The sequence below is a fragment of the Petaurus breviceps genome, unplaced genomic scaffold, assembly GCF_028583685.1.
Source record: "Petaurus breviceps papuanus isolate PSGF00001 unplaced genomic scaffold, PetGlider_PUasm1.0 90895, whole genome shotgun sequence".
In the NCBI taxonomy this organism is placed as follows: domain Eukaryota; kingdom Metazoa; phylum Chordata; class Mammalia; order Diprotodontia; family Petauridae; genus Petaurus; species Petaurus breviceps.
The window spans coordinates 3,012,525-3,038,216 of NW_027187372.1; the positions used below are offsets into that span (position 1 = coordinate 3,012,525).

General features: G+C 36.5%; 1 protein-coding gene across 1 annotated transcript in view; it reads left to right on the top strand.

Annotated features, from left to right (window-relative positions):
- Positions 1-25,692, top strand: part of LAMC1 (laminin subunit gamma 1) — a 144,889-nt gene that overhangs the window by 105,244 nt on the left and 13,953 nt on the right. The window contains exons 7-21 of the mRNA XM_069074394.1: positions 37-135; positions 222-358; positions 692-814; positions 909-1,098; positions 1,428-1,540; positions 3,954-4,175; positions 4,297-4,485; positions 9,593-9,838; positions 11,141-11,294; positions 11,976-12,118; positions 13,226-13,404; positions 13,680-13,836; positions 21,520-21,725; positions 23,418-23,497; positions 24,575-24,712. Of these exons, the coding sequence (XP_068930495.1) occupies positions 37-135; positions 222-358; positions 692-814; positions 909-1,098; positions 1,428-1,540; positions 3,954-4,175; positions 4,297-4,485; positions 9,593-9,838; positions 11,141-11,294; positions 11,976-12,118; positions 13,226-13,404; positions 13,680-13,836; positions 21,520-21,725; positions 23,418-23,497; positions 24,575-24,712 (2,376 nt within the window). The remainder of the gene's footprint in view (positions 1-36; positions 136-221; positions 359-691; positions 815-908; positions 1,099-1,427; positions 1,541-3,953; positions 4,176-4,296; positions 4,486-9,592; positions 9,839-11,140; positions 11,295-11,975; positions 12,119-13,225; positions 13,405-13,679; positions 13,837-21,519; positions 21,726-23,417; positions 23,498-24,574; positions 24,713-25,692) is intronic.

Genomic DNA, 25,692 nt, shown 5'->3' on the forward strand with positions numbered 1-25,692 from the left:
GTTTCTTAATGACTTTTTATCTTTTCTGTTCAATAGGCCATGTTCTTGCAACCCCGCTGGAAGTACAGATGAATGTAATGTTGAAACTGGGCGTTGCATTTGTAAAGACAATGTGGAAGGATTCAACTGTGAGAGGTAGCTAATCCTTGTTGCAGCTACACTATATTTTTCCTAATGACATCCCAACCTGTAAATTACTAATTTTTCCCACTTATCTATAGGTGCAAACCTGGGTTTTTTCACTTGGAGTCATCCAATCCTCGAGGCTGTACCCCTTGCTTCTGTTTTGGGCATTCTTCCGTCTGCACGAATGCAGAAGGATACAGTGTCCACTCTATCACTTCCACTTTCCAGATAGGTAATTTGGGTCTTTCCATATCAGAACAGCTAAGACTGTACTATTGAGTACTATGAGTACTCCTATTAAAAAGAGTACTCATAATGGCTTTCAGACATTTGATGCGTTTTGGTGATAGTAACACCCTACCATGAGTGTGTAGTTTTTTCATTAGTTAGCTTTTTTATTTAATGGGGAAAATTAGTACTAAAAAGTTCTTAGGCTTTAATGGCAAGTATAAATTATATACTAAATAGATGAAAGTATAACATAAGAAATGTAGCATGGTCAGTTACAGTTTTAACATAGTATTACAAATACACAAGGACTTTTATTTTCATTCTCTGCTTCCAGATGAGGAAGGATGGCGTGCTGAACAGCGAGATGGCTCTGAGACTTCACTCCAGTGGTCTTCTGAGAGCCAGGAGGTATCTGTGATCTCAGATAGCTACTTTCCCATATACTTCATTGCACCTGGTAAGTGAAACTAGAAAGGCATTTATTTGGTACTTTTATATGATTATATTTGTACTTTATTGCATATCTTTGGTATATTGTTTCTGTATTTCAGACAAGTTTTTAGGTAACCACCTGTTGAGTTATGGTCAGAATTTCACTTTCTCCTTTCGAGTGGAAAGGCGGGATACACGACTCTCTGCAGAAGATCTGGTTCTTGAAGGAGCTGGTCTTAGAGTATCTGTTCCCTTAATTGCTCAGGGCAACTCCTATCCAAGTGAGACCACTGTGAAATATGTTTTTAGGTAAGGTGGCAGCCTTTTTTGCCAGATGAGGGCATCAAATCCATTTTTACTGTTGGGAGAAGGGAGTGAGGGGAAGAGAAACTATTACTCTGACTTGTAGATCTTAATCTTGAGTAATGTATGTGTTTGCCTAATATACTTGATGTGAAAAGATGACTTCCTACTGTTCACCTTTTCCAGTGATTGTGTCAGACTTCAAGCTCAGTGACAAAGATTTTTTTTGCATTTGTGCGTTTGACATATTATATTGGTGGTAGAATGAACAAAGAATGAATTGTGAGCTTCCAGAAACTTTTACTACAGAAGCTAATATGAATGTTTCCCCATAGACTTCATGAAGCAACAGATTATCCCTGGAGACCTACTCTTACTCCTTTTGAATTTCAAAAACTACTAAATAATTTAACTTCTATCAAGATTCGTGGGACATACAGTGAGAGAAGTAAGTAATATAATAATTTGGAAGTCTCTGAGGGGTGGTGATCACATTAAAGTAGTATGTAATTCTTATTGCTCTAGAGTGATTATAATGTATGATAATACTACAAAAACAGATACTTAAGTGCTGTTTATATTTTGTTCTCAAGTAGGTAAAACCTTCCTTTTATTTAGCAAATAAATTCTTTTTTCCCCACTGAGAATATAAAAGTAAACATTAGTTTCATGCTTAATGGAATTACCACATTTTATAAATTCTGTGAGTTTTTAATACTGAAGTTCAGAATTCAAGATAAGTATATATATGAATGAAGCATAAAAATGCCCATTTTCACTTGATCCTTATGTATCAGGAGATCTGTGACAATTTTTACAGAAACTTCTTTTTCTGATAAAGATTGCACACATCACTACCCCCAGTACTTTAGAAGTTTACTTAAATTAGTTGCTTTGACCAAGATAATTCATTCCCTGGTATCTCACTTTCTGGTGAAGAAACTTAGCTAAAACTTAGCAAAACTATTTCTCATCTTGTTTTTAAGGTCACACTCAAAAAAAACCTTTGCTTCAAAGACAAAATAAATTTAACTTTTTAACTATGGTATTTGATTTTTTTTTTTGTTTTGGGTTTTTTTTAATAAGAATCTTTTCTTTTGGAGATATAATCATTAGAGGGAATGTGAGTACAGTGTTTAAAAACAAAAAAAAGCTAGAACAACATAACTTAGCTCTCAAACGCTTAAGTTAATTACATCAGTATTTATTGTGTACCTACTATGTGCTGGGCATTGTGGTATGGCCACTTTGAAAGTTGCACATATGGGGTACAAACCCTATCCTCAAGGAAATTTTTATTTATTTAACAAGACAAGACACAAATATATAACAAGTTAGATCACAGTAAAATATTTAAATAATAGTTTGAGACCTTGCATTTGCCTGGATTTCACTTCCTTCTTCCCTCTGACACATAAGAATCCCTCTCTTCCTTTAAGACACAGCTCAGTTTAACATCTGTATGAAACTTTTTCTGATTTCTCTCCTGTATGTGCCTTCCTTCCCAAATTACCTGGTATTTAACTACATTGTACTTGTTTCTACTTATTTACTTTATGCATGTACTTGTCTTCTCCATTAGAATGATAGCTCCTTGTGGATAGGAATTGTTTAATTATTTTTACTTGTATCCATTGTGTCTGGCGTACAGTAGATGCTTTGACAAGTACTTGTTGATTGATTTGTCATAAGGCATTCATGATTAACTGCCAGATTAATTATTCCCAACTCATCTTTGTTGATAACTTTGTGAAATTCAACACTGTTAAATTATTTTGGCATGAACTGCTCTAACTGAATCTGTACTGGCTTAGTGATTGCTACTTTTCCCCCTTGATATTCACAAACCATCCTTTTAATCATAAGTTCCTAGAATTTTGCTAGAAATAAAAGTCAAAACTCACAGACTTATAGTATGAAGAATCTGTTTTTCCCTCTTCTGAAAATCAGGGCATTCACCCACCTTCCATGCTGTGAGACCCAGGCTTTATGATTTTGGAGGGCTCACTGACAGTGGCAATTACTAGTAGCCTGGGATATTGGGTTTGTGCAGGTGCAACACTCAGATTTCATGCAGTACTTTATACCTCATTTGTTATGTACTGTTCCTTACTATCACTGTAATCTTACAGAGGAGGTTTTCTCAGAAGCCAAGGGAGGAGAGACTATCAGAAGTGATGAGAAGGGTCAGATGTTCATGGCAGAGCAACTAGCAAAGTTGGAGACAGAGAAAGATCCATCCTAGTGGATATCCTGATTAGTACAATTTTCTCCAAATTCATGGCTTCCCACATTGTCTCTGTCATGTGCCTCTCAAAATACTGCTTCTTTTCAACTTTGTTTACATAATATACTTTGTTTCACAGATGGAATGGGAAATAATGTTTTATGGTTATGTAGCAAAGTTGTTGGTAGACTAAAACCAGAAGAAAAAAATTTCTAATTGCCAGTCTGATAGTTATTTTAAGCATATGATGATCTAAGTAGAGTGGTATTCAATATACAGTCCCTCATTTCTTTTAGGTTCAGGAAGTCATTTGAAAATTGTATCCCATTAGCACAAGTATTTTTTGTGTGGTACACTGGCATTTTCCATAGAGGTCAAGTAATAGTGTTCTGTGTGGCCTTTTCTTGGGCTGTCATGTGAGTAGAGTGAATGATGTGTACTAACTAAAATCCCTGAAGAGATAAGGTAATGATTAATTTTTCATTCCTGACATTTCCTTTGCTTGTTTGCTTTCTGCCATTTTGGGGAAGACAAAACTGACTGAATTATCTGTTAGAGTAAAAGTTAGGTCTCTATCTTAATGTCTTCTAATAAATATTTATTGATTGTGTTATTCTCCTGCATCTGTACATAGGTGCTGGTTATTTGGATGATGTCACTTTGGCAAGTGCCCAGCGTGGACCCGGGGTCCCTGCAGTTTGGGTAGAGTCCTGTACCTGTCCTGTGGGATATGGAGGGCAGTTTTGTCAACTGTGTGTCTCAGGATACAAAAGAGAAACGCCTAGTCTTGGACCTTACAGTCCTTGTGTACTTTGTACTTGCAATGGACATAGTGAGACCTGTGACCCTGAGACAGGTAAGAGTGTGATCTGGTGCAGCTACAATCTGTGAACTTTCTGTTGTTTTTTAAGGGAGAAGAAAGAGTGGGAAGTTTTATTTACTATTGTATGTATTTATTCATTTCTTGCCTTCAATAGGTATTTGTAACTGCAGAGATAATACAGCTGGTCCACATTGTGAAAAGTGTGTTGATGGCTACTATGGAGATTCTACAGCTGGTACTTCCGCTGATTGTCAACCTTGTCCATGCCCAGGAGGCTCAAGTTGTGCTGTTGTACCCAAGACAAAGGAGGTGGTATGCACCAATTGTCCTACTGGCACCACTGGTAATTCTACATTTCCAACTGCCTTCACTGAGATTGTTCCTTTGCAGTGATGTTGATGAATTTATTTGGAAGTTTTTTTGTTTTAAATATTTTAATTGTTCTGTTTTAAATATTTTAGTTGTATAAGCATATTGTAGCACTATTTAGACCTGTTAGGTAAATGCCAAATCAGATGAGGAGGGCAAGGCTTGATCATTGTTTCCATGGTTATACTGAGGGTTCCATGTTTGGTGGTAGTTTTGAAAATGCTTGGCACTTTCTCCAGAATTATATACTTTCACAGTACTTTAGGACTCATTGCATTATCTTTGTGTTAGGTATATATCAAGGTGGGAAAGGCCATAATCTCTGATATTTCTATAATTTTTAGATTTGTATGTGTGAGGTAATTGGGGTTAAGTGACTTGCCCAGGGTCACACAGCTCTTGTCAAGTATATGAGGCTGGATTTGAACTCAGATACTCCTGACTTCTGGGCTGGTACTCTGTCTACTGTGCCACACCTAGCTACTCCTAATCTTTAGACTTTAACATAAAATAAGACCTTCTTTATGTAAGGCTTCTAATTGTTAGAATGAGTAGTGGGACTTTTAGTCTCTGATGATTTTAGTCTCTGCTGAAATTCTCTAGCAGTGTTCTTAGACTCTAGACCAGGGGTGGGGAACCTGCAGCCTTGAGACCATATGTGGTCTAGGTCCTTGGGTGTGGCCCTTTGACTGAGTCCAAGTCTTACAGATCCTTTTATTTAGGGGATTTGTTCTGTGAATTTTGAGTTCAGTCAGAGGGTCACACTTAAGGACCTAAAGGGCCACATGTGGCCTTGAGACTGGAGGTTCCCCATCCCTGCTCTAGACTTTTGGCTTCTTCTAAGATTTTTTTTGTGTGTGTGTTTGACAGTCTTGTTTAGATGGAAATAGATGGAAAATCAGTGAAAAGAACAGGAATACAAATACAGAATTATTTGATTACCTGTCAGTTGAGTCTTAGCTATCACAGAAATCATTTGATGATCTTAAAGTACATTTATAGAAAATGTCAAAAAATGGAACTTGTATAAAAAATTCTAAATTCCTGATTTCCACTTTGTTCTAAATGCATAATGCTTCTGTCCAAAGAAAGCTGATGTAACATCTAGCTAAGAAAATAATATATTAGGAATATAATGTATGTAGCTAGATGTTACATGAGCTTTCTTTGGGCAGAAGCATTACTTTTTGATTCTTTAGTATAGCCTACAATATTGTGTTACCATTTTATTCGTTCTGTAGCTTAGCTTTATTCTAACATTTATGTGATTAAACAATTGGGCATTATTTAAGTGATTATATTTTTGGAATAATAAGAACTAGTAAGCTTTGGGAGAAGCTATAGCAGGCAAGCACATACATTAGAATGGAATTGCTTTGGTTATCAGCAGGATCAACTCCCTCCTCACCCTCATTCCTTTAGCCTGAAAGAAAGACATTAGGGATCCTTGCGTGCTCCAGAGGGAGGAAAGGCCATTCTGAACAGTGGCAGCACAGAACCTCTGAAGGTAGCGCCAGAAAAATGTAGGGGATAAAGCTGTGACTATGTGGAAGAATGGGTAAAAGGTTCAGTTCTTCATGAGAAGACTTTGAGAGAACATTAACATTCTTAATGTTAATTAAGGAAATTAACAAATTTCCTTAATTTAATAAAAGGAAATAAAGTTGGATTCAGTTGTATTTATATTTCCTACTCTAGGGTGTTTTGGTATAGGCAATACATAGAAAATCTGTATAGGCTTAAAAATACACTTAAGTCCTCTCTGGCTTACAGATATCTCACTTATTCTAAATTCTTCCTTATTTGATTTTCATTGTTTTGGTTAGAAGCCATAATCTGGTATTTTAGATGAAAATACATGTTTTGCCAGGAGCGTAAGAGCCTAAGAATGGGTTATTCTAAGGAGAATGTAAAGATATTTTAACTTCTTCCCCACCAGAGTAAGGATATCCCTTATTTTTACCAGTACCATTTTGGAGACTACAGTTTTATCTCTGCCCTAAAGGCTACAAAGAGAACCAACCATAAACCCAGCCTGAGCCTGATGAGGGTGATGAAAATGAACAGGATGTGGTAGTGGAGAGACCACTGGCCTGGAAAGCCAGGACCCTTGCAAACTGTTGGCTGTATTTTTCACTCTATGACTCGCCTTGGGTAAATTATATCACCTCCCTCCACATTGTTGTCCTCTTTTGGAAAATGAGTCTAGGTCAAAGGTTGGCAAACTTTTTCTGTAAAGGTCCAGATAATAAGTATTTTAAGCTTTCTGGGCTAACAGGCAAATTAGAGGGTATTAGTAAATAGTTGGGAAACAAATATCCATAAATATTTTATTGTCAAAATTCAAAATATAATAATAGTTGTACTTTAAAAATTTGTAATAAGAGATCTCTGCTAATGAGAAGAATGGAACTCTTTTTTGTGTGTGTGTGGGTAACATTTTGCTTAACTGGGGTTCAAAGTTAGTGTTCCCTATCATCAAAATCAATCAGAAATGTTCACCTGTTAATGCTGATCTGTAATAAAATTTTACCTATTTCTTTGGAAATTCTATTATCTTTGGAAATGTCTTTTAACATAGATATTGTCAAAAACTGATTATCAGTCTACAAACCTAGTTTTAATTAAGCCAAAAGGTTAATAGTCTTAAGTTTTTTTTCTAGATAAATTTCTTTGCTACAATTAAACATGATTTAATTAATTCATCATCAGTAAACAGCTTTCCTTGCTTGATCAACATAAAAATTTGGAAACTTACTTTGGTTGTAGCCTTATTTTCAATTTTTTTTTATCAAGAAATTCTGCTGTGATGAGATATTCCATTTTAAATTTTCTAGTTTTCTGGCTTGCTTCCCTTGAGTTGGGAATATTAGAATGAGTGCTTAGTCTCATAATGAATATTGTATTTTTTTTAACATAGCTATAGTGTCATTGCATAGTAAATAATGCTTTCCCACCTATTTGAAAACAAAGTAATCCATACACATACTCTGCCTTAAACATTCAACATTTGAAGTCTACCTTTCACTTCTTGTTTTGATGTAATTGGTTATGGACTGATAATCAAAAAACAAAATGTCACTATAGAGTGATATAAAAGTGCTCAAACATTGTTGAGTTATAATTAAGGGACTGCAATTTGTAGGGCACTGAGGAGCAATGTGAAGACACTATACCATATATATTGTAGTACAAACAAATGTGGTTGTGTGCCAATAAAACTATACTTACAAACATTGAAATTTTACTTTCATATAATTTTTATGTCATGAAATACAATTCTTTTGTGTTTTTTTTTTCATTAAAAATGTAAAAATTGTTCTTAGCTTACAGGGTCATATAAAAAACAGGCAGCAAGCCATATGTGGTCATTTGCTGACTCCTCATGTAAATCAGTATTCTTGAAAGTTTTTTTTAATATAGACCCCATCAGTAAAAGAAAAATTTAACCGTGCATTCCCATATGTGTATATTTATTTACAAATAATAAATTGGGGATCTTTTTTTTTTTTGCCTTTTGGAGGGCAGTTGGGGTTAAGTAACTTGCCCAAGGTTACACGGCTAGTATTTTTGTGTGGGTGTTAAGGGTTTGAGGCCAGAACCGAACTCTGGTCCTCCTGACTCTGGGGCCAGCACTTTACTCACTGCACCACCTAGCTGCCTCAAAATTGGGGATCTTCTAAAACATAACTTAAAAATTAAAAAGGATGAAAAAAAGAATAATTTTAAAATAATTTTTATTTTATTAATGGTAGGAAAACCATTTCCTCTCAGAATATTAATATTTTTAGTGAGACCAACATGATCAAATTATACTTCATTAATTTTGAAATTTTTAGTTTTACATCTTGTGATAGATATAGCTAGCCAGAAGTCTAGTTTTGTGTTCAGTTTTATTTTGATACTTGGTTTGAGTGGCTGTCATAACTAAAGAAGATATCTTAAAGATACATAAATTCAGAAATAAGAAGTGTATCAGTAATTGTCTTTACTCAGTCAGGATACTTATTTTTCTGTCCCATCTACCAATTAGGTGGAAGTTTTTTGTTTAATTTCCACTAATCAAATTGCATCTTCTCTGTGGATCTTGCAAACTACATGGAAGGTATTGCATTTTTTGGTAAACGAATTCAAAAACCAATGAGACTTCTTGGAAGACGGTGAAACAGGCTAGGAAATTCTGATTTCAAGTTTAAGTTCAAAGATAGGAGAATTTTGTAGATGACGCCAGTCTTTTTGGCAACAAAAACTTAATTTTAAAATCTTGCTGATCGTGATGGTTTCATACTGTTTATTAACTAATATCTGAGGGCATAGTATATACTTGGGATGAGATTCATCATTATTTCTAGCTGATATAATTCTTATTTCACATTTAGGAGCTGAATTCTTATCAAATCCCATTAAACTGTTGATATTTTTACCTTGTAAAAATGGCTAGACAGAACTTGTATTATCATTTCTGCTACTTTCTTGTTAACTTGGGTGCACATCTTCAATATTGTTTGCAGTCCATGGTTCCTTCATAAGAACCTTAGAGGATTAGTTTAGTTAAAACTAGACAATAAAGTGTATAAATGTACTTAGCTGGGCACACCTAAGCTATAATATATTGCAATTTGTTCAAAGTAATGTTATGTAACTGACAAGTGAAATGAAGGTGCTAGCTCTATTCGCCATATGAATATTTGATAAAAATACTCAATGAAAGCTTAGTTGCTTTCTTTTTTTAATTAAAAATTTAAATGCATTTTCTATTATTTTACCACATCATAGAATACCGTGTACTCCACTTTACAAACTACTTATCTAGATGATCTTCAGGGTCCTTTTAAAAATGCTGTTGTTTTGTAAAAATAGCTTAGGATGATGCACTTTCTTCTCAGAAGTGTTTTCTGCTAAAGAAGTCAAACTGCTCTCTGGCTATTTGCTGTTAATCCTTTCATCATTGGTAGCATAATAGACAGAATTCAGTGAGCTCCTTTTAGCTATCTGGCAAGTGAGACTTGAGGATTATAAAATGACAGCTTGTTTTTTTGCCTTTATTTTAAACCTACAACATTGATTTCTCTGCTTTGCAGGTAAAAGATGTGAACTTTGTGATGATGGCTATTTTGGAGACCCCCTTGGTGAAAATGGCCCCACAAGACTTTGCCGACCTTGTCAGTGCAGTGACAACATTGATCCCAATGCAGTTGGAAATTGCAACCGCTTAACTGGAGAATGCTTGAAGTGCATCTATAATACTGCTGGATTTTATTGTGACCGCTGCAAAGATGGTTTTTTTGGGAATCCCCTGGCCCCCAATCCAGTAGACAAGTGCAAAGGTAAGTTTTTAGCTTAGAACTTGATGACCTTATGAAGAAAGAACATAGATCATCATTATACATTTTGTATTGAGGGATTCATTTTCTGAAGCTAGGTGATGCAGTGCTGAGCCCACAGTCAGGAGGACTTGAGTTCAAATCCAGCCTCACATACTTATTAGCTATGTGACCTTGGGCAAATCACTTAACCACTGTCTGCCTTGGTTTCCCCAACTCTAGAATAGAGATGATAACAGTACGTACCTCCCAGGATTGTTGTGAGATCAAATGAGACCATAATTGTAAAACAGTTAGCATAGTACCTGACACATAGGAAGAGCTATGTAAATGCTTGTTCTCTTCTCCCACCCCCACCCCACCCCTGGTCATCTTGAGTATTGTGATTTCTTTGTCTACAGACTGGGTTGGTCATCTCTAAGATGAATTTGTCAAAGGAAGGAGGAAGGGAAGGAAAAAAATTTACACAAATACAAAATGCAATATTTTGTGCAATTTGTAATTTATATAATACAATTTATACAAATGAAAAATACAAATTTAAAAGCAATACAGCTCTCCTTACCTTCAGGGAGTTAACATTCTTTTTTTTTTTTTGCCTTTTGGGAGACAATTGGGGTTCAGTAACTTGCCTAGGGTTACATGGCTGGTTTTTTTGTTCTAAGTGTCTGAGGCTGGATCCGAACTCAGGTCCTCCTGACTCCAGGACTGGTACTTTACTCACTGTGCCACCTAGCCTCCCCTGGAAGTTAACCTTTTTTTTTCTTTTTGGAGGGCAGTTGAGGTTAAGTGACTTGCCCAAGGTCACACGGCTAGTTTTTGTGTTAAGTGTCTGAGGTCAGATTTGAACTCAGGTCCTCCTGACTCCAGGGCCGGTGCTCTATTCACTGCACCACCTAGCTGCCCCCCCCCCTCCCCCCAGGAGTTAACATTCTTAAGAAGAGGAGGTAACATATAAAGGGTAGTGAGAGGTGGCCAAGAGAGGAGATTAAAGAGTGTTTTCATTTGACATGCCAGAGGGATGATGAATGGAGCTTTGGGGAACTTAATTGACACACATTCTATGAGCAATGGCAATATTGATTTGATTACAGTTCCCACTGGAAATCATGATGCGTTTAGGGTTTGGGGGTGGCAGATATATGCACAGCAGTAAGTCATATAGCAGGAAAAGATCAGGAGGAAGAATGGTCATTTGGAGATGACCAGAGTATGGAGTTTAATATTCACATAAAAGAGATTATATGCAAATCTGTCTTATCAGCACTTTCCCTACTTAATCTGCCATTTTTTCCTATCTCTTAGCTTGTAGTTGTAATCCTTATGGCACTGTGAATCAACAGACTACTTGTAATCAAGTAACTGGGCAGTGTGAGTGCCTCCCTCATGTTACCGAGAGGGATTGCAGCGCCTGTGATCCTGGATTCTATAATCTACAGAGTGGACGCGGATGTGAGAGGTAATGCTAAGCCACTTGTTAGCACACCGGGAGTGCAGTGGCTAAGGTACTGGGTTTGGATTTAGAAGGACCTGAGTTTAGATGCTGCCTTAGAACACTTACTGGCTAGAGGATTGTGGGCATATCACTTACCCTCTCAGTCTCCATTCCTCATCTGTAAAATGGGGATAAAGAAAAGCTCTTACCTCACGTGTTGTGAGAATCAAATGAAGTAAGAAAAGTAAAAACACATTACAGATGCTGTTATTATCATCCCTTTGTTACAACATTTTTAACTGTTTTAGATGTGATGGTTTGTAAGTGAATGAACAGATATTATATTTATTTGGAACCAGAAGTGTCTGTTTAGCTTCCACTCCGTACAAGGTACCATGTTGGCAGTATTATCTTCCTTTTTTTCAGAGATCTATACCTAATTATGAAAAATTATGAAAGAAAAACAAGAATCCACATGTGGTTTTGACAGGGCAAAGGTCAACATTTGTTTTTAGGGTAAAAAACAAATTCTGGATAGGGTTCATTAAAACTTGAGTCACACTTTTTGAGAAAACTTAACTCCTGGTGAGCAATATTTGTCCTCTCCTAATAGAAAAGTACATTTCTTGTGTATAGTTAGAAAATTATTTGTTCAAAATCTGTTTCTTTTATTTAAAACAAAATTATTTTATATTTCATTTTCAGGTGTAATTGTCATGCTCTTGGTTCTACCAATGGCCAGTGTGACATACGCACTGGCCAATGTGAATGTCAACCAGGCATCACTGGTCAACGCTGTGAACAGTGTGAGCCCAACCACTTTGGGTTTGGACCTGAAGGCTGCAAACGTAAGGGATTGTTGCACAGCACTTCAGCCTCTTGTCACTTTCTTTGCTTCTAATCTTAGGGCTAGGAGGGGTCTCAGCCTCTATAACTTATTGCCTTACAAACATAAGAATATACCTAAGTCATCCCTAGGTGGATGATTATATATCCTAGTCTTAGAAGTCTAGAGAGTTTAAAAGATTCACTTTTTAATGATTTTATCTGTTTCTTCTATTTACCATACTACATTATTTGTAAATGGTAATTTTTACTTTTTATCCAATAAATTTAACTTTTCATCGATTGCTTCTCTTTAGATAGGCTATTCAGGGGGTGGCTAGATGGCACAATGAATAGAGCTGGCCCTGGATTCAGAAGGACCCGAGTTCAAATCCAGCCTTAGATACTTAACACTTACTAAAACCATGTGACCTTGGGCAAGTCACTTAACCCCAATTGCCCTGCCTTCCCCCCTCCAAAAAGCAAAAAAAAAAAAAAAAAGATAAGCTATTCATAGGACCTTTTTTGTTGATATGTTTATTGCAGTTGTTTCTCATATGTGGTGCTTTTCGGGAGCATATGTAATTATGAAAATCTTTTTTTTTCCTTTGATATGAGCAGTTCCTTGGAATCAAGTCCCATGTTGCTTAGGCTTTCTGCTTTCTGAAATCTTATGTTTATTCTCTGGAGTGTTACATGTCATTGACCTAAACCAAGGAATAGTATTAGTAAACATACCATAAAATCATACTGTAACTCCATCTTCATTTGGGTTTTCTGGCCTCTTAGTGAGGAAACATTGAAAACAGAGGCATTGTGAGAATGGAGGTGACTCTGCTCAAGGTAGAAGCTGCCAGGGCATTTAATGGAATGATTTTCATCATTCCAAGATATGATTTAATGTACCTTACAGGGAGCACATTTCACTTAAGCCTTGTTTTTGCTCTAAAAGTTTCTGTTGCCTGCGAGGCAGACATGTTTGAAATCTAGTAAATAGGTCTCTCTTGCAGGCAGTGACAGTAATAATGGTGCAGTCAGTTTCCTGACAAGCATTGTACAGTTCAGAAAGAACACCTCTTCTTCCTTCCTTAGTTCTGTTTTGATTGAGACTTTCTCCTTTTACTCTGCAGCATGTGACTGTCACCCTGAGGGGTCACTTTCACTCCAGTGCAAAGATGATGGTCGTTGTGAATGCAAGGAAGGTTTTGTGGGAAATCGCTGTGACCAGTGCGAAGAAAACTATTTCTATAATCGGTCTTGGCCTGGCTGCCAGGAGTGTCCTGCATGCTACAGACTAGTGAAAGATAAAGTAAGTCTTTAGCAATGCCTTCTTAGGACTTTTGCCATTTAAGGTAAGAAAAATATCTAAATTCTCTTGGCATACTGCTACCTGCTAAAGGCAGATAGGTAAGCCAATAGGCATATAGTTTAGATGTAGTTTTGGTCTGTGTTTTTATTCATTATACCAACTACTAAGGAGGCAGTTTGCACTAGCTAGAATCCTGTCTCTTCTGGAATACTTCTGGGAGGGTGCCTGGGAAGGCATTTCATTTGTGCCTTCATTTTTTCCTTCACTTTGTTGAGGTTGCGGAGCATCGAGTGAAGCTCCAGGAATTAGAGAACCTTATAGCAAACCTTGGAACTGGTGATGAAGCAGTCACAGATCAAGCCTTTGAGGACAGACTGAAGGCAGCAGAGAGAGAGGTTATGGACCTTCTGCGGGAGGCTCAGGACATCAAAGGTAGGTGTACTAGTGGCTTCCATTGGCCTGGACAATATAGTTATTACCCAGGGCTAATATGTTTTATCATGGATTTTCATCAGTGTTTTATAAAGTTCTTTTTTTTGGAGGGGGGAAGGCAAGGCAAGTGACTTGCCCAAGGTCACACATCTAGTAAGTGTGTCAAGTGTCTGAGGCCGGATTTGAACTGAAGTCCTCCTGACTCTAGGGCCTGTGCTCTCTTCACTGCATCACCTAGGTGTCCCATTTTTTTTTTAAGATTTCAAAAAATATTTTTTCCCGTTATGTGTAAAAACAGTTTTTTACATTCATTTTAAAAAATTTTAAGTTGCAAATTTCCTATTTCCCCTCTCGCCTCATTGAAAAGGCAAACAATTTTTTATATAAAACATGTGCAGTCATAGGAAACATTTCCATAGATAGTATTCATGTTGTGAAAGACAATGCAGACTGTAAAATCAAAAGGTATGTTTTGCTCTGCATTCATATACTATCAGTTTTTCTCAGGAGCTGCGTAGTATTTTTCATCATAGGTCCTTTGAAATTGTCTTGGATCATTGTATTTCCAAGAATAGCTAAGCCATTCACAGTTAACGTTGTACAATACTATTACTGTGTCCGGTGTTCTCCTGGTTGTACTCATTTTACTTTGCATTGGTTCATGTAAGCCTTTCCAGGTTTTTCTTAGAGCATACTGCTTATCATTTCTTATAATACAATCATACTCCATCACAGTCATACACCACAACTTGTTTAGCCATTCCCCAGTTGATGCATATCCCCTTGATCTCAAATTCTTTGCTACCACAAAAAGAGTTGCTATAAATATTTTTGTACAGATGGGTCCTTTTCCTTTTTGTTTTTTATCTCTGTGCTTGCACTGAGGAAACAAATAAAAATTGAGTCAGTCTTTGTTTTTCATTAGCTTACATTCTAATGTAGACACTAGTCCATTTTGACATTGTCTAGAGTCTCTAGAAGGATAAATCTGAAGAGTTAAAGGCATTTAATTTGAAATTAAAGCCAAATTAAAAGGTGAAAATGTAAGGCAGCATGATAAGATAGTTTCATTAATTAATCAGCTATTTTAATTTATTTTTTGAGACTGGGTTTCCCTATTTTCTCAGGCTACTAATACAGCAGACTCTCATAGGTCCAGTCCCACTACTAATCAACACAGAAGCTTTTTTTTTTTTTTGAAATTTATTTTTAGTTTTCAACATTCATTTCCCAAAGATTTTGAGTTACAGATTTTCTTGCCATCTCTCTGCCCCTCACCCCAAGATGGCAACATACTTAATATCCCTTCCCCCAATCTGCACTCTCTTATATCCCTCCTAATTCTCCCCCCTTACTTTCTTGTAGGGGAAGATGGATTTGTATACCCCATTGCCTATATATCTTATTTCCCAGTTGCATGTAAAAAACCAATTTTTTTAACATTTGTTTTTAAAACTTTTGAGTTCCAGATTCTCTCCTTTCTCCCCTCCTCACCCACCCCCACTGACAAGACAAGCAATTCAAAATAGGTTATACGTGGTAGTAATGCAAAACATTTCCATAATCATATTGTGAAAGACTAACTCTATTTCTCTCCATCCTATGCCGTTCCCCATTTATTCTGTTTTCTCCTTTGACCCAGTCTCTTTTTAAAAGTATTTGCTTCTAACTACCTTCTCCCCCAATTTGCCCCCCTTTCTGTCATTCCCCATCTTATCCCCTTCCCCCCTACTTTCCTAGGGGGTAAGATACCCAGTTGAGTGTGTATGTTATTTTCTCCTTATTTAAGCCAAATACAGTGTGAATAAGGTTGACTTATTCCCTTTCACCTTTCTGCTCTTCCCCTCCATTGTAACAGCCTTTTCCTGCCTCCTTTATTTGAGATAATCCATCCTATTCTATCTCTCCCTTTCTCCTTTTCCCACTATATTCTTCTCTCATCTCTTAATTTTATTTTTTGATATCATCCCTTCACATTCAACTCACCCTGTGCCCTCTGTCTATGTATACATGTTCATATGTACACATACATATATTTATATACACATACACACTCCTATATGTATGTATGTATACATACATATACATATATATTTCCTTCAACTATCTTCATACTGAGAAAAGTCTCATGAGTTACAAATATTGTCTTTCCATGTAGGAATGTAAATAGTTCAACTTTAATAAGTTCCTTATGATTTTTCTTTCCTTTTTACCTTTTTCATGCTTCTCTTGCTTCTTGTATTCGAAAGTCATATTTTTTGTTCAGCTCTGGTTTTTTCATCAAGAATGCTTGAAAGTCCTCTATTTCGTTGAATGACCATATTTACTCTTGAAGTATTATATTCAGTTTTGCTGGGTAGGTTATTCTTGGTTTTAATCTTAGCTCCTTTGGCCTCTGGAATATCAGAAGCTAAATTTCCGACCTGGATTGGTTCACCTTTCTATTGGCAGCCTGCTGGTTCCCTACTCCCAAAAGCATCTCATATTGGTGCTAGATTTAATGTGGTCACTCACGCCATTGATTTATCCCTATTGCAGTTCAGAGTTCTTATGCTGAAATGATCCATGACTCCTAACCTCCCCAGTTGTAAGGATTTACAGGGGTGTGCTACCATGTGTGATGGAAGCGACTATTTTTAAATTAACTGTTTTTGGTTTTTTAAGCTTTTTTTTTAACTTTTCTTGCCTCATCTGTCATTTTCCGCTAAAGCATAGCCATTTGTAAATAGGCCATTTTATAATTCTGCCTGTGACCTATTATCTATTATATAGCTATATACTCATGAGTATAACATGAGCAATTGGTATAGCTTTGGAATAAATCAGAATAAATTTCCTGTCAGGATAGCAGTAACAGTAATATCTATTTCTATCATAAATATTCATCATTCTTTGTGCACTTGATAAATTCGAATTTGCGAAATTGGTATAAATTAGTATTTTGAATTTGCTTTATTAATCAACAAGCATTTATTAAACATCTACTTTGTGCTTCTGGTTGGTAACAAAGAATTTCACACCGAAGTTCCATTCAGTATCTAGAGTGTGATTATCTGTTAGTCAGGTCGTGGTGATTGCAATAGCTCCACTAGATAACTGCAGATATTCAGATCAGAGTGAAGAGGGGATTTGGTAAGAATTTTTAGGATTGTGAGCATGCAATTGGGGGCATTCCTAGAAATGGAAGTTATTATATTTTCAGAGAGATGGAAGATACACAAGGAGGTAATATAGTTAGGAAACTGAGGAAAAGTTACTAGTTAAGTAGTACAAGTCTCAACATGCATAACTGCTGGTATCCTACAGTGCCCAATGTGACATGGATTTAGTCACCACCTTAACACTCAGCAAAAGTGTTCAAGTCATGGAATTTAGCAATTAGCAGGGACCTCAGAAGCAATTTAGGCCAGTTTGCACCTGACCAAGAATCCCTTTTACATCTCTAAGAAGTGAGATGGGAAAAGCACCCAACTCTTCTCTAACACTTACTGTGAGAGCCCATTTGACTTTTAGTTAATTGTAATTATTTAGGAAGTTTATTCAGGAATTTTTTCTTATTGGAAACTATTTCTGTTTTGTCGCTATTAGTTTTTAATGGCTCTCAGTGGAAATGTTGGATTAGTTTTATAGAAATTAATTTAAAAAATTTTCAAAAGTCAGGTAAGTCTTATTGAAAAGCTACCAAAAGCATTTCTTTTGATCCACCTGAGAGGGGGAAAAGGATTTTAAGTTAGGTCTTCATAGATTAGTGTAGAGGTGGAGGATTTGGTGTTCCTGTTTCACTTTTTTTCAGATCTTTAAAGGAAAAGCAGAAGAGATAGAATTTTTCTGTAGCATTCAAAGGTGCATCTCATCTGTAGAGTGTAGTGACAAACAGGGGAGTTTTAGGTTTGAAGTCTGATGACCATAAACTGGATGTATGACTTTAGGCAAATGAATTAACTTTGCTCAGCCTCAGTTTCATTTAAAATAACAAAGATAGTAATACCCCTACCCTACCTACTTCACAAGGTTGTGGTGAGATGATGTATATAAAAATACTCTGTAAGATGTAAAGAAACACTCTATATAAGATGTCATCATCATTATTATTAAGGAATAATTTCCATCATTGAGTGAATGTTCAGGCTTTTTTCTTAGAGTAGTTGTCTTTTTCTCCAAAGGCAAAACATTTGGAATCCCTTTGTAGGTCAGTAGGTGAAGATGTGCAACAAAACAGCAGGGGATTAGCAAGGATATCTAGGTAGAAGATAGTTTACTTTGATGTCCTGTAAATATATTACTTAGAAATATGTTGGGCCCAGTGCAAGGCTCAGCTGTTCTGTGCTTTAGTTGAACCCAATGACTGAATTTGTTGGGGATTTAGGAGTAGATAGAACATTTCTGGCAAGAGAATTTATTATTGGTTTTGGCCAGTTTGTTTGCTTTTTGTTCAGGTGCCCAGAAACTGTTTTATTATAAGATTCATTTTTAGAAATTAAAAAAAAAAAAAGAAACATTAATAGGTCAGTGGCCTAGTTTAACTATAGTTTTTCATTTTGCCATATGGCCTGTATTTCGTTTTAAGACTTTGAGATAGAAGCATTTTAACAAATGCTGTCTGTTCTGCTTAAAGATGTGTATTTCTTGGACTTAAAAGTATGTTGCCCTATTGATGTACCCACTTGTCTTATTACTCTAGACCTTGCTACCATAATTGCTTTGCCTGATTCAGATATCATGTTCTATAGGGGCTTGGAAGGGGAGTATGTTGTCATCATTCCTTTCTTAATCTATACTTCTCCAGGCCTGCTTAGAGTACAGAGAACTCAATTTTATCTGTTTACTTTTGTCCATGTAAATCGTTTTGTTGGTTGAAGAGAAGCTGGGAAGTTTTAGCAAGCATTGTACTTGAAAGCAGCAATATTCCATCTCCTTCATATCAAGCCCCCTAGAGAGTGGGTATCCTAAGTTGGCTCTGGCAGTTATATCAGAGAGTGGCTGATGATAATGTTTTCCCAGTACTCAAATGGGTGGAACCATGCCTGACTGTCTTGTACTTAGGCTTAAGTGGAAATCACAGAATTTTTTAAAATGATGTTATTTTTTAAGATCGAAACTAATCGTGTATTTTATACTTTTAAGCTGTCCTAAAATGTGAAATATGAAAAATATGAAGAGTTGAGTGATTAAATCTTAGAAGTAAAATCTTAATACTGGATCCTGTACTTCCTCTACCCTGCTTCCATACCTACTTTTCCTGAAGAACTGCACCAACTATCATGGTTAACTCACTTTTTTAAAGATAATCCATACTAATGTCTGGTGGCATAACCAAGAAATTTTTTCTTGGGCCTAATTAGAGTAACTCAATCAAAGTCTTGAACTCTTTTTGCCAATTTCAAGGTGTGGTAAGAAGCTTGTGCACTTAAACTCTTGTGCCACTCTTAGCATTTTCTTCCTCGAGACCAAATTTTGGTGGCTTTTTTTTTTTTTAATCCTCAGAGGTCTTTGTTTTCCAAACCTCTGTTCATCTTTGCTCTTGCCTATGACCCAGCATTTTTTTTTTCAATACCTTTAAAATATAGAAAGCCCAAAATGAGCCATAGTGCTGTTCTAAAAAACCAGTCAGCTTGGAATACAACTAGACAATTTACTTTATGGTCCTGTTCTGTTGGGATGCCCTAATTTCCTGTTAGATTTTTAATATTAGCACTATGTGACAGACTCTTATTCAGTTTGTGAATCTTTATGACACCAGAAATATGTACCAAGTTGATTCATTTTAACCCACTGGATTAAATGACTATTATGTACAAGGTGTTAAGAGATTCTAAGCCAAAAATGAAGCAGTCCTTCCCTTCAGAGAACTTACTGAGGGGAATATAACTTAAAAATTCTCATTTGAAGGGATGGAGAGGAGAGGAGTGGGGTTTGGGGACGATTAAGAGAAAGAGAAAAGATGGAGTAGGTTGGGGAGAGAATTCTGAAAGAAACAGGTGAAAAGGGCATACATTTCAGGCATGAAATTCCTCTGCCAAGGAACAGAGATAATAAAGAGGGTATATTGGATTCAAGGGAAAAAAAACTAGGAGGTCACTTTAACTGGAACATAGATTATGGGAAAGGAAATAATATATTTAGAAAGGTAGGTGTTAGCCATATTGTGGAGGGCTTTAAATACCAAACTGAAGAATTTGTGTATTATCCTACAAGCAGTAGAAAGTCCCCTAAGTTTTTGAAAAGGGACGTGACATGGTCAAACCTATAGTTTGGGAAGATTAACTTGGTAGCTGTGTGGAGAATGGACTTGAGGGAGGAGAGCCTGAAAGTAGGGAGACCAGTTAGGCAGCTCTTGTAGTATTCCAAATGAGAGATTGTGAGGCCTGACCTAGGGTATTTGAGAGCTGTGGTAGAGGTGAGATGAGGGGAAGGGAAGACTCATGGGAAAGAAGGATTATACTTTTTCTGTATAGCCTTAGAAGGCAGAACTAGGAAAAGTTCATTCAAATTGCAAAGAAGAAAATCTAGGAATGATATAAAGAAATGCTTCCTATTAATTAGAGCTGTCCCTAAGTAGAACGGGCTGCCTTAGAAGATAGATGGCCACCAAAGACTTTTTCAGGAAGACTTTATTTGAAGCAGTGGATATTAGGTGTTTCGACAGAAGGTCGCTTTACAGAAATAAGGGAAATTTACAGGAGACTAAACTAGAGAAGGAGAGAATGGAGGTTGATAATAGTGGGGATTTGAGAAGTGAAATAGATGGTAATAAATGACCTCATTTTCTCAAATCAAGTAAAAGGGGAGAGGTATAGGATGAAGAGGAAAAAGAGGAGCATGTTTGCACTATGATGATCAATCACGGAAGAATATAAAGATTTCCGGGTAGCGGTGAGAGCCAATGAGATTAGATGGCATAAATTTGTAGAGGATGCACTAGCAAGAGTTGTGTGACTTCTTCATAACATTGGTGTTAAATAGCATTTAAGTAGGAACAGAGAGGTGGGATAGTGGGGTACCTGACAGCTGCAGCATAACAAGGGGTGAGTGGGGATAAGGGGACAAGAGATTAAGGAGGAGAAGATAGGGTTCAGTTGAAGTGTTCAACCGTAGAGTAAAAAAAATGAATAGACAAAGCTTTATTTTCCCCTAAGAACAGCACATATTTCACAAAGAAAGAGGTTTTTGGAGATCAGAAGAGTGAGAAAAATCTCTCTTTGATTTTAAAATGTTATGTGATTGGGGAGGCTAGGTGGCACAGTAAGTAGAGCACCGGCCCTGGAATCAGGAGGACCTGAGGTCAAATCCAGCCTCAGATACTTAATGCAAAAACTAGCCATGTGACCTTGGGCAAGTCACTTAACCCCAATTGCCCTTCCTTCCCTCCTCAGAAAAGCCAAAAAAAAAAAAAAGTCATGTCATTTGCCAAGGTAAAATTATGTAATCTTGAAAAATATGCCATAGAGATTGATTGATGACACCTTAAGTTAATGATTGTGTTTATGACAGCAGTTATAGCTTAGAATAGGCTTAAAGATCAAAATTATTAGAGTAAGATTATATTCACTTTGAAATGCCAAGTAAGTTGTATATCATGGAATAAGCCACAAACCCTGCATTTTAAGTAGAACGATCTCTGCCACCCTCAATTAAATTATATACTTTATCCCCCTTACCTCCACTCCCCACATCCATTTCTAGATATAGACCAGAACCTGATGGATCGCCTCCAGAGGGTGAATAATACCCTGTCCAGCCAAATTAGTCGCTTACAGAATATCCGGAACACTGTGGAAGAGACAGGAAATTTAGCTGAGCAAGCCCGCACACGAGTTGAGAGCACAGAAAGGCTCATTGAAATTGCTTCCAGAGAACTGGAGAAAGCAAAAATGGCCATTGCTAATGTGGTGAGTGTTACTGTTGGAGCTTGGTCTGCAGGGGGGATGTCCGCCGTGGTGACTGGCAGTGTGCTTTGTTACTGGAAGGGAGGTCATGAACTATTTTTACTCCTCGTTCTATCTATAGATCTCCATAATAAATGACTTTAGACTTTTAGAACTTGGGTGCGACTTGGAGAGAATGTAGCCTGGCTTAATTCCCGTGTTTTACAAGTGCAGAAACTGAGACCCATGCAGTAGAGAAGCTTCCCGAGAGAGCACAGTGAGCTGTCTCAGAATCACCCCCAGGATCTTCTCCCAGACCTCTGCTCTTTTCCTTATTCTACACGACTGTATCTTGATATCGTTTCCCCTTGTTATCATTTCATGAAAACGGAGCTTTAGTAGCATGGCCCGTAGAGTTGTCAAGAAATAAGCCTTGTGTTTGTTTTGCTTGCTTCTCTTTCTGTGCCACTGGGAAATCTAGCATTTCTTCATTCTTCTGTGAACATAGAAATGATACTGGGGTTCAAAAAATATCCACTGTACAAGTATGGGATAGGAGAGACCTACCTAGGTAGCAGTTTATTTGAAGAGGACCCAGGTCTTTTAATTAATTGCAAGTTCAGGATGAGTCAACAGATGACATAAAATTACTATCTTCTCTTGGGCTTTCAAGTTGGAGTAGGATAGAAAGGTATTTATTGAGCACTTACCTTTGCTGAGCACTGAGCTAACCATTGTAAATATAAGTCTTCAAATTCAGATGTGCTTTGCTCTCAAAGACTTCATATGCTCATTAGGGGAACACCACATGGATTTGAGTTCAGCCACTGGGCAGTTAGAAAAGCCTGCTAGTCCTTTGGGTTTTATGGCAGCCCTGATAGCAAGTCCCAGGGGTCCTTTGGGAACAGTGTTGAAAAGGATAGTTACTGGTGGAACCTTGGGTAGGTGAGGTTTGGTCTGGGGTCCTTGGTGGGAGAAGGGAATTAGAAAGATAGTATTAATACCAAGAGAGATGTTAATCCCATGTTATTCTATGCTAATCATATCACAATATGAACTATTAAATTTATTTCTGTATGCCACATTTTAAGAGGAGCATTGAGCTAAAATGTGTCTGGAGGAGTGTGATTAGGATGCTGAAGGGACTAGAAACCATTTCATATGATGAACAGCAAAACTTATTAGAGAGATTTAGTTTATAGAAGAGACTTAATGGGGCTGGAATCACTGACATCAAATATGTATTTGAAGGGGTAGGGTATGTAGGAAGGATTAGATTTATTACTTTTTTAACCTAGAGAGGACAACTTGAGACTGGCTGGCAGTGGATAGAAGTTAAAGGGACAGCAATTTCAATTCAGTATGAAAAAGAACTTCTTAATAATTCTTGCTGTCTAAAAATGGCATAGGCTGCCTCTGAACATTGTATGTTCCCTTCACTGGCTGTATTCAGTCAAAGACTGGATGAATACTTGTTGGATATGTGTTATAAATAGGAGGGGCTCATGCTTCACAACTAAACAATGGGTGGTCTATGAAGTTCATTTTAACTTTATGATTTTGTCATCTCTAGATAATAATATAAATCTTTGTAAAGGTGAAAATATTGCTAAATAATACTTACCATTGACATTCACAAATACTTCCCTTATTTAAATTCATACAGTTCAGTTTTCTGTGAAAGTAAGTCCTATTTTTGTTTTATTTCATTTTCAGTCAATTACTCAACCAGATTCCACTGGGGCTCCTAATAACATGACTCTCTTGGCAGAAGAGGCTCGTAAACTTGCTGAACGGTAATTTCTAGACTTATTACCAAAGTTTAACCTGTGTTCATCCCACACATTTGTGTATTTTTTCCCACGTAACAAACTTTTAGCAAGTTAGACTTCTTTCCTAATTTTTTCTTCTTTTGTCACTGTACAGTTATTGTTATTATTGCTATTATCCTTTTTTTTCTTTTCTAAAATCAGTGTTAAATCTCTGCCTTGGAGCAGAGAGTGTTTGCAGGCATTTAGAACCTTCTACCTTTTTGTATTGATCAAACATAGCTAAACTTAAGAACTTCAAATTCAGTTGTGTGTTGTGTAATGCTGTGTAGATTTCTCTGTGTATAATTTAGTTCTTAATTGTTGAAGATATCTAAAGATTCACAGTGGAAAACTTGTGCTTATTCAAATGATTCTGAGTTGCTTTCTGTAAAAAAACAAACAAACCATGAATGAGGAGGGAATCCATCCATCATGTGAAAGATAACATCAGTGAACCAAATCCTCCATAATAGTGCCAGAAGATAGAAGAAACCTTTAAGGACCTTCATTGTTGAGAAAACATATTTTCCTTGAGACCCAGTTGATCCCGCAGTGAGAGAATCTTAATGGTACTGAGGTATTTTTCTCTTAAGTGTAGAGCCTCAGTAATTACGACTGACTGGTGTGAAAGCAAGAAATGTCATTATCTTACTGTGGAATATAAACAGTATTTTCAACAAGGTTATTAATATAGTTGTAACTAATAAGTACTTCAGTCATGCTATCTTATGATCTTTGAAGTCCCCAATGATTTTAGAAAGATGTATCTATGCTGTTCATTTGTGAAGCCTCTCTTAATAGCATACTACTATTGGGGGCAAGGTTGTCTTAGCTTGACTGATATTAACATCAACCTAGGAGTAGCATTAAGACAGAACTATAATCTTAAGTTTTTGTTCTAATACAAGTTTATTTAAATTCTCATTGTGACACCTTTGTCCAAGACACTTCTTGGTAGTTTGACTGAAATGTCTTGTGTAGCTGGGATGAGCATAATTTTTTATGGGGACATTGTTATGGCAGCTTCTGCTTTATGCAATTGTTTTTCTTTTTCTGTCATAGACATAAAAAAGAGGCTGATGATATTGTGCGAGTAGCCAAGACAGCCAATGATACATCAACTGAAGCCTATAATCTGCTCTTGAGGACTTTGGCTGGAGAGAATCAAACAGCAAATGAAATTGAAGAACTTAATAGGAAGTGAGTCTAATTTAAAAGTGTTTGAGCCCTCAAAGCATTTTAAACTGTCAAAGAAATAAGAAAATAAAAGAAATGTTAAGGAAATAAAAAAAAAGAAAAGAAACCTATGAGATGGCCATGGTAGGAGGCAAGGAGAAAATATACTAATAGATTGCAGATACTGGTGATTCAAAGAAGAAACTGGTATGTGGGTTATAAACAAAAATAAGGATAAAATGTAAAATTAATTATGTATTGATAGTTATTAAATAAAATTCGACATATCACTGACTTGTCTCCTGCAAGTAGGACAAAAGCTCCTTTAATGTCTTTTGTCTTTGTATCCCGACCACTTTCACAGCACCTTGTACATAGTAGGCACTTTATTGAGAATGGTCAAAATGGTTAGAAATGCTGTCACAGAGATTGAAATCTGCTTCACTTCTACTAATATTTACTAACAGTTCAATTAGATTAGAGAAAGTATGCTAAAATATTTCCTCATTTATTATTTTTGCTCTGTTTTTCTTAGTTTTTTAGCAGTGCTTTAAATGTACCTTTTTCACTGTATTCCATAGGTTTCTCAAACTTAACATGTCTTAAATACAACTTGTTATCTTTCTTTATTATTAGGCATATAGATGTGGCATTGTATAGAACTTTGGACTTGAAATCAGGAAGACCTGAGTTCATATCCTGCCTTATACACTTAGTAGTTTTGTGACCATGAGCAAGTCACTTAACCTCACAGCTTGTTGTGAGGAAGCACTAAATAAATTCTAGTTATTATTGTCTTTTCTTCTTAAACCCATCCTTCCTCCTCACTTCCCTGTTTCTATTAGTGGTACCACCACCCTCTCAGTTACCCAGGTTTAAAACCTAGGAGTCATCATCATCATCATCATCATCATCATCATCATCATCATCATCATCATCCACTCTTCATTTTTACTCATCCCCCACATCTCATCATTATCCAATCCTCATTGATTGTACCTCCA